The following is a 13,097-nucleotide window of genomic DNA, read 5'->3' as shown; positions in this document are numbered from 1 at the left end:
ACTGTAGCACTTTTCTGGGCTAGTAAACCTTGTCTGCTGCCCTGAATGAACCAAAAGGCAGGGTCCATCAGTGTGGCACCCTGCACTGCCATGCTCAGCATCACTGTGGGCTCCAGGCACGTGCTGGCTCCAAGCACAGCATGCTTGGCTCTGACATGCTGTATAAATACATGATCTTTGTGCTCACTCGAGATGCACAATTTCATTTATATTTACACAAACACATCAGGAGTGAGTACTTTTTGTCCATAATAGATGCAAACACTTGTTTGTCCTTCAAGGGAGGCTTTGTTGTACTTCTGTTCCGAGCTGCTGGTGAGATGTAAGTGATTGCTGTAATTGCTTGCAAAATGTCCTGTAGGAACACTACAGAATTTTGTCTCTTGCAGAAATATTATTCAGTAAAAATGCCTAAGGAACCTGGACTGCCAAACAATATAGTAAAAAGCCCAGAGAGCAGCCACTGTGAGGTCTTTAGGGAATATCACTCCATATCAAGCTGCAAAGGTTGTAACTCTGTTTCCTGTCTAAATAAAAGGCCCAATTTCATTACATCAGAACTTGGGAATAGACAAAATGCCAAAAAAGAGATTTACTTCTCAGCTGAAAACCATTATTTTGGTTGTTAAGGAAGAAGAGGAAATGTCCTTTTGAAACCCTAGCTTTTATTTTAAAAAATAAATAATATAAGCTGAGGGAATCTGGAACAGAAGCTAATATCAGAAGTAATCCCCAGGAAACACAGTCCAGGGGTGTGCAAATGGCCCAGAGATGCTCTGGTCTATGGTATCCCTTGTTTTCCAGCCTTTTCACTTGGATTCTGTGCTGGACTCTGGGCAGCTTCATCTGGCTGAGACACAAAGTTCAGTGTGTGCTTAGGAATGCCTACATTTATGTTCCCATGCCTCAGTACACGTGTATGTTCCTCCTTGTGTGTGTTCCTGCTCCTGCACAGCACCAATTTCTATAGCAGAGAAGATGAAGAGAACAAAAGTGCAGGGCTGTAAACTATCTTGGTGTGGATACTCTACAAGAATCTGTACAAATGAACCTCTGTGTGTGTGCTGCATGTGAGCATTCCCCAGAGCACAGAGGAATGACAGACGTTGGCCTCAGCACATTTCACACCTCCATTGGCTTTGTTCAGGCTACAGTAGAGGAAGGATTAATTTATGGTAATTATGGACAACAGATTGCAATCCATTCATCCTGTTCACTTCTTCTCATGAAACAAAAAAACAACACCAAACCAAAGTCCCCTGCAACAACCTCAAGTCCAAGGCAGAGTAAAGTATGCTGATATTCTTCACAAAGCAGTTAAACAGCTGTTTGCTACCAGATGCTCAGCACAGCATCATAACAAGAACATTGAGTGATGCTGAGCCTGAATTGGTTGGAGAGTCCCTTTGTCATCCTCCAGAACTGCAGAGAGCCACAAAATACACACACAAAGGGGACAGAGTGGAGATGTCTGAGGAATTCATAGTAACAAATTACTTCATCCCATGCCTCACCCTCCTGAAGATAGCCTGTGGGAAGGAGAAATTTTTTCACATCTCTCTGCAAATTTTGGCTTTATCAGGCTGTGTGGGACAGCTGAAAGTGTGCATGTGTGTGCTGTGTGTTGAGGGAGGTTCTCCTCCCCCTCTGCTCTGCTCTGGTGAGGCCTCACCTGGAGTATTCTGTGAACTTCTGGGCACCCCAGTTCAAGAAGGACAAAGAAGAGACAGTCCAGCACAGGGCCACGAAGATGATTAAGGGACTGAAGTGTCTGCCCTATGAGTAGTGGTTGTTCAGCTTGGGTTGTTCAGCTTAGAGAAAAGGAGCTGAGGGGATCATATCAATGTTTATAAATATCTAAAGGGTGGGTGGGAGTCAGGAGGATGGGTCCTGACTCTTCTCCGTGGTGTCCAGTGACAGAACAAGGGGAAATGGACACAAACTGTCATACAAGAGATTGAAATTAAATATGAGAAAATATTACTTCACTCTGAAGGCAACACAACACGGGAACAGATCGCGCAGGGAGGTTGTGGAGTCTCCATCCCTGGAGATATTCAAGACCCTCCTTTGCTGTATTCCTATCAAACCAGCTCTAGGGGATTCTTCTCTAGCTAAGGGGTTGGACTAGATGATTCTCAGATGTCTCTTCCAGCCCCTTACCATTCTGTGATTCTGTGTGCCTGAGGCAGTGTTTGACACATGTGGATGTTTTCTTGTGTCTTCTTGCTCTGGTTTAGGATGAGTCAGTTCAGTGCTTGTGAAGAGGGGCAAGAGACAGAGGACATGTATGGCAGTGGTTCAAGTTAAGTTTTGCTCCTTTGCAGGGGAAGGCCCTACCTATGCCTTGTTCAGAGAAAGACAGTCAGTGAGGATGGGTCAAATGTGTGTGTGTCATCACCATGATGGCACAGATACAGCTGCATGGACAGCAGGTCAAGAGAGGTGATTCTTGCCTTCTGCTCCAGACTCATGGGACCCCATCTGGAGTATTGTGTCCAGTTCTGGAGTTCCCAACATAAGAAGGACATGAAACTCTTTGAATGAGTCAAGAAGGGTCATGAAGATCATCAGAGGGCTGGAGCACCTCTGCTGTGAAGTCAGGCTGAGAGTTGGGGTTTTCAGTCTGGAGAAGAGGAGGCTCCAGGGAGATCTTAACAGCCTTTCAGTACCTGAAGTGGCCTGCAAGAAATCTGGAGAGGGACTTTTTAGAAGGGAGTGTAGTGGCAGGGCAAGGGGCAATGGGCAATGGCTTTAAACTAGAAGAGGGGAGATTTAGGTTAGGTATTAGGAAGAAATTCTTTAGTGAAAAGACACTGGATCAGATTGCCCAGGGAGGCTGTGGATGCCTCATCCCTGGAAGAGTTCAAGGCCAGGTGGGATGGGGCTTTGAGCAACCTGATCTAGTGAGAAGTGTCCCTGCCCATGCAGGACTGTTGGATCTATACGATCTTTAAGGCCCCTTCCAACCCAAACCATTAAATGATGCTCTGGCTCCAGTATGCTTTATTAGTGTCTGCATGAACAACTGAGACTGCTGGGCCCATGTGTGTCCCTTTGTGGGGGCTCAGTGTCTTTCTGTCCACCTGTAAATGATGGAAACTCTCTGTTAATACTATTTACTTTGAATTTCTGGGAAAACAATGCTTCTGGCTACTTTGTTTGGCCTCATTTTGCAAAGGTCTATGAAAAGGTGGCGAGCAAAGGTCAGAGGAGAAGGACAGAGCAACTTCTTGTTTAATTAGAGTTGCTTTTGTGTTCTTTTTTTTTTTTTCTTTGGACCTGTGCATTCTGTTGCATGGAAGACTTGTGGGAAAGAGCTCAGAGCACCTGCAGAAAGAGGATGGAACATGTTCAGAAGAGTAGGAAAGGAATAAAGGAAAAACCAGAAATGTCAGAGGTGTGACAAGAGCTTGCCATGGATGGTGAGCCTGTGTCTGTGAAGGGCAGTTCTCTTCTGACTTGAAGGAGAACTGAGCAGATACATTTGGTGAGAATTGTTGCTTCAGAAAAATTGAGGAGCCAGTTGTTCATTTTCCACTGTGCATTGAGAGCCACCCAAGCTAGCTCTGAGCAAAAGAGAAAGAGAACATGACAAGTTAGCCTGTGCAATGATCCAGGATCATCCAGAAAATGGCAGTTTTAGTAACCAGGTGACCTTATTTGCAGTGTTTTTAGCTAATTGTCTGCAGTATGAGAGGGTATGTTTCAGGCAGCCCTCTAATGGGCCAGAGTGGAGAGGCCTTTAGGGAGAAAGCTATGGGACTTCAAATTAAGGGGTAAGTTGAGCACCACAAGCAGTCTGAGCCCAGGTTTCTTCTCAGGTGGATTAGAAAGAGAGAGAAGCCCTGAAAATGTGTGGCCAGATGAGGCTTGCTATATGGGCAGTAAGAGAAGAAAGAACTGGAGTTCTGGAGGGAGCAACTTTCACTCCAGGCTGGGGTGGCTCTGACCCTCTTCACCTCTCTTGCAGCTCCCCTGGTGGATCTCACTCCCAGTCACAGTGGTTCAGCTATGCTGATGCTCCTCTCCGTTGTTTTTGTGGGATTAGCTGTGTTTATAATCTACAAGTTCAAAAGGTATGATTTTCCCTGAGCCATTTCCTTCTCCCTGTTGCTGCCTTTTACTGAGGTTGCTTGGGCTTTGTTTTGCTGGGCTTTCTTTTCTTGCAGTGATTTATTTCTTGGTTTGTGAAATCTGATGCTACATCATATGCCAGAGTACCCCACAATGATGGTTTCTGTTAATGTTTTAGGAAGATTCCTGGCCTTAATATATATGCACAGATGCAGAATGAAAAAGATCAAGAGATGGTCAGTCCAGTCAGTCAGAGGGAAAGCATTCCTAATGTCCCTCAAAGTGAGCTGATGAGCCCTGAGCAACTAGTAGATGAGAAGTTGGAAGTCCAGCCCATAGGTAAATAACTTGCAGCATCCCGCAGCTGGTCAGATTCTGACTTATAATTGGCTAACCCTTTTCTCAGCCTTCCCTCTTCCCATATTCCTGCACACTCCTCCTCCCATCCTTTTCTGCTGCAGCAGTAGTTTTGCTACAGGAAACCTTGCTAACGCTCCCCTCTCCCTCACTGCCATGTTATTGAAAAAGAAGGGGACAACTTCAGGTTTTTTCACTCTCCTAGTTGCTCTATGTAGATCCCCTTCCCTTCTCAAAAATCCTGCCAGCTCTTAACTTGCACTGTAAGACAATTTATTTTGCTGGGGATGGTGTAGCTGTGGGTCTAAACCCCACTCCTGAGGCTTATCCAGGAGAACTTCAGCCACCCTCACCTGGAACGTGGAGGTGAGCAGGTGATTAGGTAAGTCAGAGCTAAAAACTAAATATTCATTGATCTTTTGACTCCTGTGACCTTCGTGCTGGGTGAGACTTGTTGCCAGCACTAATGCCTGCCTGGCTGCTTCCAGGGAAATTGAGCAAAACCTGGGATCTCAGCACTGGACAGCTGGGTTTGCCCTCAGGCTGATTTCTCCCACATGGTTGAAAATTTGCAAAACAAGCTTCTGTAGGACCTAAAGTGGGTAGGGCTGAAGTGGCCATACTTGGTTTAGTCATGCAATTTGCTCGTGTTTTTATGTTTTCTGACCTGTAAAAGTGTTGGGATGGAGCAGGGAGGTTTCAGCCTGGGGACATGTTCTGCTAAAGCCAGCATTGCTTGGGCATTGCTCAGCTTCACTTGTGAGGTGACAATTCTGCATCTCCAGACCAAAGGTGCAGTACAGGATCCCTGCAAATAAGGACATGGACCTGTTTTAGAGGAATTGAAGTTTATAGCTCTTTTGACACAGACAGGAGTCATAAATCGTCATAGTTATAAATGAGATCCCTTATTTGGCCCAATTTCATCAGCTTAACCAAACATTAGGTCCCACCTGGGGATACCCCTAAGACATATGGGTTTGTTTGCTAAAGCAGTCTTGGAGTCAGAGTTACTGCAGAGAGGGAGCAAGGGGAAGGGCAATTAAAGGAGGGAATGTGATGTGCCAAAACTGGGGCCTGTGAAACAACCAGGGAGGAAAAAGAAGAGAGTCTCTTGATGAAACTGATGTCTAAGCTGGAAGCCCCTCTGTAACCAATACTGATCTCTCCTCACCTGTTCACTAAGGAGAGATCTGGTAGATATTAAGAGCTTTTAAGCAGCTATCCATCAGCAGAGCTGGACATCCCTGCTTAGCAGAACACAGGATGGAGCAGGGGGACCAACCCTCCCATGTGATGTTCCCCATACAGAGCAACCCCAGGCCACAGTCCAGAACCCAAGGAAAGGAAATGCAACCAAGGTAGTCTGGACAGAGGACTTCCAAAAGGCTTGTGGATCACCAAGAGGTTTCAAGCCAAGACCCGGAGCGGTGGGTCCTATACTTTAACAATTCTTTTTTTGTTTGTTTGTTTTTCTTTCTTTTTCCCCCAGAAGCCTCCAAGGTAAAACTGATGTGAGGTGCTAAGAGAGAAACACCCAATTTTAGGCCAGAAAAAATCTCTTTCTAGAGTTAGATGGGCTTTGAGTTTCCATTTTCTAAAAGAATTTAATGGCTGTAGTTCCCACTGTTCCAGAAGTAGGGAAACGCATATTATTAGAAGTCACACTGAAGTAGCAAGAGTCTGTCACCTGCTAGCTCTGTTCAAGGTAGTTTCAAAATCTCTCTTGCTGATATTGGAAACTAATCCTTCAAAGCCTCTAGCATAAGAGTGTTCAAAAGCCAGTTTTTGGGAATAGGTTTTCATGTGGTGCAACTATAGCATTTCTGTCTTTCTACAGTAGCCAGCATTTTGTGTGTCCCTCAGCTGGGCCACTGGACACTTTATTGAACCAGAAATTGGCCTTTTATAACTCCTTGGTTTGCACCTGTAATGGTGAGCACTGGTGAGCACAAAAGGTAAATATGTGGGACACATAAACTCAATTCTCTATCAAAAGGCATCAGTCCAACAAACTTTTTAAGATTGTTTTTCTATCCTGTCAGTAAGATAAATGAGGAAACTGAATCTGAGCTCACTGAGGAAATGAAAAGGTCTGGATCTAGGTATGAACAGAATAGAAAGTGCAAAGGCCCTTTACTCTCCTATGCAATCACCTCATCTGCATCTGGAAACCAGCAATTTCTTTTTTAATGAGTTTTCTTTCTTTTGGGAAAACAAAGCAAGACTGTAATTGGGTGTTTCTCTTTTGTGTGCTTGTTCAGAAGCCAGCTTTTTTCAACCCCTTTGACTAACATTCAGGGATCCTTCCTTAGAAGAATCTGAATGAATGTCCCTGGAACATTTAATTTACCTTCCAAACTCTGGCAGCAAACCCCACAGTTCCTGTTTTCTGTGTGTGAATGGTTTAGGCACTTCTTTTGCAAATGCAAAGCTTAGGGTTATTTGTGAAACACCTTAGCATTGCAAATGAGTTTCACTTTTCCCTCTGAGGAGCTCAACCCCTCCTTCCCTCCACCCCTCTGGCCTCTCCCTCTTATGTCCAACACGGGAGAATCATCTTCAGTAGCAAAAGTAGGGACATCAGTGTTCTGAATGAGGAGGAAACACTTCTGGGAATAATATGGTCAGTCTGGAGCAGTTGAATCCCAAAGGCCAGCAAGGCAGTACTTCCAGCTAAATGTACTAACAGGCCAGCTAAAAGCTTCCTTGGCTAAATGCACTTTCCTGACTCTCTTATTTTGTTCTTTCTTTGCCACAGGAAGTATTTCCACAGCTGCTGAGCCCCAGAGCACAAAAGAAATCCCTACCTATGTAAATGGTTGAATTGCGGACAGCGATTTGTATCTATATCTAAAACAAAAAAAAAGAGGAGCACTCACTGCATTTGGACTTAATTCTTCAGATGACAAAGGGTTTTTAGCTTTAAGCCTGTGCATGTGGACATTATACTGAGACCATAGTGGAACTGCATTGTACAGGTGTTCAGTTTTAGGTGGGGTGGGGGGAGAGGAACTGGTACCACTATTCACTCCTGTAGCCCTTCCCCTCACTCCTCCACTCTCTTCTTTTCTGATCTGTCTCTAATTTGTAGAAAATTCATAATGATTTAGGCCAAGAATATGCATGGGGGTCTCTTTAGGGAGAGGGGTGGGCTGGGATAGGGGGGGGAGGAAGGCAGAGGGAGGGGGGAGGGGGCATTTAGGGTTCTTGGCTTTAGATTTAATTGCTCTTTTAGCACTTTGGGCTGCGGGAGGGCTAGCCACCCCAGCAGACTTTCATAGGACACACAAAAAAATCACACTGGAGTTTAAAGGCACTGAAAAATATTCTTGGTCAGTCTGGTTTATGTCTTTGTTTGGACTCTGCCCTTTGTTCCTCTAGCTGCAGCTGCTGCCTGGGCCCCGTGGCTGCAAGGGGGATGGGTACAAGTGGGGGTGATCCCAACTGCAGGGCCGGGCTCATTCTTAAGCAGCTTTTTTAGCCTACTGACACAAAGGCATCCCACTGGTAGCACTGCTGAAGGATAACTTTTGCCTCCTAACCCTGGATAGAGCAGAACTAGCATGCAGTATGGGCAGGGAGGTCTGTCCATACTGCACTTGTAGGAGGTTATTGCCAGCATGAACTTACATTGTACCAGCCTTACAACTTCAATTTTGGCTAAGAAAAAGCCCTAGTAACACCTTCAGCGGCATTTAGTGGTAATGTTTGGGTTTTTCTGGGGAAGTCCCAGGAGCAGCAGCATGGGCAGCAGGTCAAGGGACATGATTTTCCCCTTCTACTCTGCTCTTGTGACACCCCACCTGGAGTTCTGTGTCTAGTTTTGCAGTCCCCAGCATAAGAAGGACATGGGAGCTCTTGGAAGGAGTCCAGAGGAGAGCCACAAAGATCATCAGAGGGCTGGAACACCTCCTCTGTGAAGTCAGGCTGAGAGTTGGTGTTGTTCAGTCTGGAGAAGAGGAGGCTCTGGGGAGATGTTATAACAGCCTTTCAGTACCTGAAGGGACCTGCAAGAAAGCTGGAGAGGAACATTTTATAAGAGTATGTAGAGATAGGACAAGGGAACTAAACTCTGGAAGAGGGTAGATTTAGGTTAGACATTAAGAAGAAATTCTTCACTCTGAGGGTGGTGGGACACTCAAACAGGTGGCCCAGGGAAGTTGTGAATGCTCCCACTCTGGAGTTTAAGACCAGGTTGGATGAGGCTTTGAGCAATCTGGTCTAGGGGGGGGATGGAACTAGGTGATCTTTAAGGTCCCTTCCAACCAAAATTCATTCTATGAGATCTCTGCCTTTTGGGAACCACCCCAAGGCCTGTAAAGTTTTTGAAAAACACCTTGTCCATAGAATAGGCAACAGGGAAAGAACAATGTGGAGTTTCCTATGGCTGTCTTGGCAACCTCCCTGGGTTGCAGATCTGCAAACTCCTGCCACTCTAGGCATGTAAGGGAGAGAGTAAAGATGAATTTGGCCTGAGATAATTGATATGCATTTTGAGCCCCAGCACCACAGGACCACTGTGGTGGTGTGTACAAGATTTCACTTCTTACCAAAAAGATGAGCTTACCAACTGCAACTAGAAATGAGGCTCCAGGACATAGACTGTGCAAGGGAATAGGCAGGAAAGCAGGGTTAGCACACCTCAAAGGAGTATCTGTCTATCTATCAAAGGAGCATCTGAATATCTGTCTGAAGCCTAGCCTGTGGTCATCACAGCTGGTGATTTCTGACCCAACTCAGGTAAACCTAGCACCAGGATTTTGGTTTGAAGTGCAGAGAGACAGACAGTAACCAGTATGCACTTACTTAACTCTTTCAGGTAAAGATAAGCAGAGGCTACTTTGTAATCTGTGTAGCACACTTAGGAGGCACCCGAATTCCTGACACAGCTGGTTTTGCTCAGTAGACATTGCTCATGGCAACATGAGTCAAAAAGAGGAGAAAGCAGAATCGTTTTCTTCCAGAGCCCTGGAGCAGGGGTTTGGTGGTGGTGGGTTTGAATTTCTGTCACAAATAAGGCACGAGCCCAAATCAACCTTCTTGCTGGCAAAGAAAAAAGTGATACCAAGTGTAAGAGCATTAGACTGGTAGTAGTTAAAGGATAATCACAGACTCTTCTGCCTCTTTCTGTAGTTCCTCTGAAGGCAGGTAGGAACACAGCTCTTTGTATGGCTTTGCTATTCTCTTTGCAACTACAGCTTTAAGAAGGATGGGAAAGTTTTGGCAGCAACCGTATAATATTCCCCACTGAAGTCCAACATTAGCCCACTTATTTTTATAGTAAGCCAATCAAAAAGTTTTCTTATAGTGTTGGAACTATTTCTAATTTTAAAATTACTTTTTTTGATGTACTTTTTCATCTTCTTTTCCCTTCCGTTAAATACAATGTAGCGTAATGTATAATTGCTATTGTTTATTGCTTTTACAGTCATATTTATTAAACAGATTATGTCTCTAAGTGAAGGTCTGTGTTTTGTTGTTCATTTTAGCTTTCTGGCCTTGCCTGGGATCACTAACAAGATTAAAACAGTAGGAAACTTCAAAAAGAAGGGGTTGTTCAGTAGAACTGGGAGGGGGTGGCGATACTGTGCTTCTGAAAAGCTAATTCCTAGAAACAAGATGGCAATATGAAGGCAGCTTTCTTCATCCTCAGTCAAAGTATTTTATAAAGTGAAGCTTGGCACTGTTATCTCCATTTTATGGGTGAGAAAGCTGAGGGATGCAGAGCTCCAGTGCTGTTTTTCTGAGTTCCAATGCTAGAGATCTGAGCAGCTGCCTGGAACTCCAGCTCTGTTCCCTGCCCATGGTTATCCTTCCCCATACAAAACTATTAAAGATTGCTTTAAAATTCTTTTCTTTGATAACCCTTTTTCTAACACTGATGAAGGAAATTTTAAATTATTGACATTACTGATTAATCAGGTCTAACGTGAAGAAAATGAAGCATATAGGAAGTTTCTGTCAGCTTGCCAGATGACACTGGATGCATGTTATTGAGAAAAAGAAAGAAAACATAACTTCTCTCCTTTTCCAGTCAGGATGCAACCACCAGATTGTTCTGCCTCTCATAGGTGGCTCCTGGTTCAGTTCTCTTGTTATTTTTGTTTGCCTGGCATAGGAATTTATATACACACTTAAATAGTTAAAGATCTGGGGTTCAGGCATTGTCAGCAATCAAGGTTGTGGTATTGCATGTGAAACCCATGAATGATGAGTTTGCTTATTAGAAGAGTGGGTAGCTTTCACATCCTGGGATTATTGTAAAATAACAGTTGTTAGCCTAAAATGTTAAAGCAGCCACTGCAGCATTTCTTTACCTTCCATTCAGGCCAGAGGAGCAGCTGGCACAGCCATGGCCACGGTGCAAGTGACTAAAAGGTGTGGGTGTAGATGTAATCTGTAATCTGCTGTTCAAGTTTAAGGGTCCACCTGAATTAGCAGGCATCTGTTCTGACCAAACCCCAAAATCTAGTTTTAGCAAGCATCTCTAAACCATTTTCAGATCACTCTTTTCAGCCTGTTGTGTGTCCTGAGGCAGTGGCTGTAGTTGTTGTTTTCTGGTTTGTGTAACAGCACAGTGTGATTCACTGCTCAACACTGTGACAATAAACAAAGAATATACAAAATACTTTTAAAAAACAATATACAATTTCTGTGAGGATATTATATCTTCAGAGAATATAAAAATGTTCATTATCCTTTGTTAAAAGCAGTGGGGAGTTAAAAAATGGTTAAAAACTCATATAAAATATTTTACTAATTCATTGTCCACTCTCTACTATCATCTTAATTGTTATAAAACAGACATATGGAGGGGACAAACATTGGCTTTAGAGAAATTTTTACTTTTCCACCTAGCAGGACATTTGGGCTACATTGCTGGATCCCCTTTCTGAGAAATCAGTGGGTGTAGTGTTAAATACTTTAGAGGATCTGAGCCTCTGCTTGCTGTTAATATGTGGTTACATTTAATTGATTGCACTTTTGCTGTAAAGCAAGACTCCTAAAGTACTTGCTGAAATGCTTATGCAAATAAAGCAGGATTTTGCAGTGGTCCTGAATGAACCCTGTCTTGGTCCCATCAACCTCTGTGGAGAATTTCTGACACTTGCATTTAGTCTGGTACCTAGAGCTGATAACCAGGCATTAGTATTTTATCTGTGTGCTGTCATCTCTCATTGAATGCATGGAAAGTTTCCTTGTCACATTCTATTTCTAGGTAGGCTCAGTGTTTCAGATATTACCTTTGATTGCAGAACTACTATGTGTCTGATATTAAAAAAGAAACTGTATTTTCCTTCACTGAGGTGCTATCCTTGCATTTCTTCATGAAACAGAATAATAAAATGTGAATAAATAATATTTTAGATTATGGTCTTGGTATGATCCTGGCCATAATACCCAGAAGAAAAGACTGAAATCAAACTTTTTTCTGATTGATAAGATCAAAGTGCCATCGCGTATCATCAGCCTAAGAGATATATTTCATCTATGGTTTTAACTTTTTCTTTTCCTTTATGACCTAATGGGGAATATGGCTATCTCCTGCTATTCACTGGGCTGTAAGTGGGACCTAGAGGAAATATTATTTATTTCTCAATGTGAGAATTTCAAGATGTCTTTCTTGTCTCTGGCACTGAGGTGCAGCCACCCCAGTGCTAGGTGGTTGGCAGTTGAGGTGACATTGTAACTCAATAAAATGAGTAGAATAAAGGAACATGGTTTCTCACTTCTGTATTGCAGATTCAGGCTTGCATTGTAGTTTTGGGTGATTTTGACAAGTGGACCTTAACCAGACTTTCTTGAAGTGAAAAAAAATTCAGAGAACTGCTGGATTCCCTTAGCTTCTCTGAGGCTGTAGCACATCCCACCATTGTGGACACAAGTATCATTAGCAGTAGTCAGGATATGGCTTCTGTTGTGCTTCATATTCAAATTAATTGCATTGCCAATCATTAGTCTGATATGGAAGGTGCTGTATCCACCAAACTGCAGAGAAAATAAGCTACAATCCTGAAGATTTCTAGTTTTTATTATCTTTTAGGGAGAAGCCCTGAGACACAAAGGTGCAAGAGAAGGAATCTAGCAAAGCTGTCAAGAGAAGAGGCAATTTGTTGCCTTCAGTATACCACAGATGTAAGAACCCCTTCCCCCCCCTTCTTTTCTGTAAAACCCTCCTCCAGTCTGCCCTAGACAAAGTTGGTTGGGATGGTGTTTCTGGGGCTGCAGCTATCCTGGCAAATAATTCCTCCCCAGCTCAGATCCATGGGCCACTTGGTCCCATGGCCCATCACATTCCTTATCAGGCCCCCCCAGAGGCAGCTGGAGGGTAGAGCTCTGAAACAGAAATTGGACTGACAGCTGCCTGCCTCTTGCTGCAAAAAGATGAATAATTCATGCAGCACATTTAAATGTAGTGTTACAAAGTGCTTTAAGGGAGAAACCCTTCGATTATTAACCCTGTCTGCATGAAAGGAGCTTCCTTAGTGCTGTCGCTGTAGAGAGGACCTGAAGTGAGGGGCTGAACCCCTATTTCTGTACCAGAAGGGCCTGGGATGCAGCGTATCTCCATCTCCCTGCAGACTGAGAGTCCCTCCTGAGGCTAAGACAGTCTCAGGGCAGCATTCTGCCCTTGGCATTTTGGCTGAAGCTGGAAACCT

General features: G+C 43.9%; 1 protein-coding gene across 2 annotated transcripts in view; it reads left to right on the top strand.

Annotated features, from left to right (window-relative positions):
• Positions 1-7,582, top strand: part of SORCS1 (sortilin related VPS10 domain containing receptor 1) — a 287,845-nt gene extending 280,263 nt beyond the window's left edge. The window contains exons 25-28 of one of the 2 annotated variants that reach the window (XM_071749350.1): positions 3,974-4,079; positions 4,256-4,416; positions 5,746-5,864; positions 7,196-7,582. In XM_071749350.1, the coding sequence (XP_071605451.1) occupies positions 3,974-4,079; positions 4,256-4,416; positions 5,746-5,864; positions 7,196-7,252 (443 nt within the window). In that variant the 3' untranslated portion in view covers positions 7,253-7,582. The remainder of the gene's footprint in view (positions 1-3,973; positions 4,080-4,255; positions 4,417-5,745; positions 5,865-7,195) is intronic. The other variant, XM_071749351.1, reaches the window with a different exon arrangement.
• The last annotated feature ends 5,515 nt before the right edge of the window (positions 7,583-13,097 follow it).

Source organism: Heliangelus exortis, chromosome 7 (assembly GCF_036169615.1).
Source record: "Heliangelus exortis chromosome 7, bHelExo1.hap1, whole genome shotgun sequence".
NCBI lineage: Eukaryota > Metazoa > Chordata > Aves > Apodiformes > Trochilidae > Heliangelus > Heliangelus exortis.
This window is presented reverse-complemented; position numbering and strand designations above follow the sequence as displayed.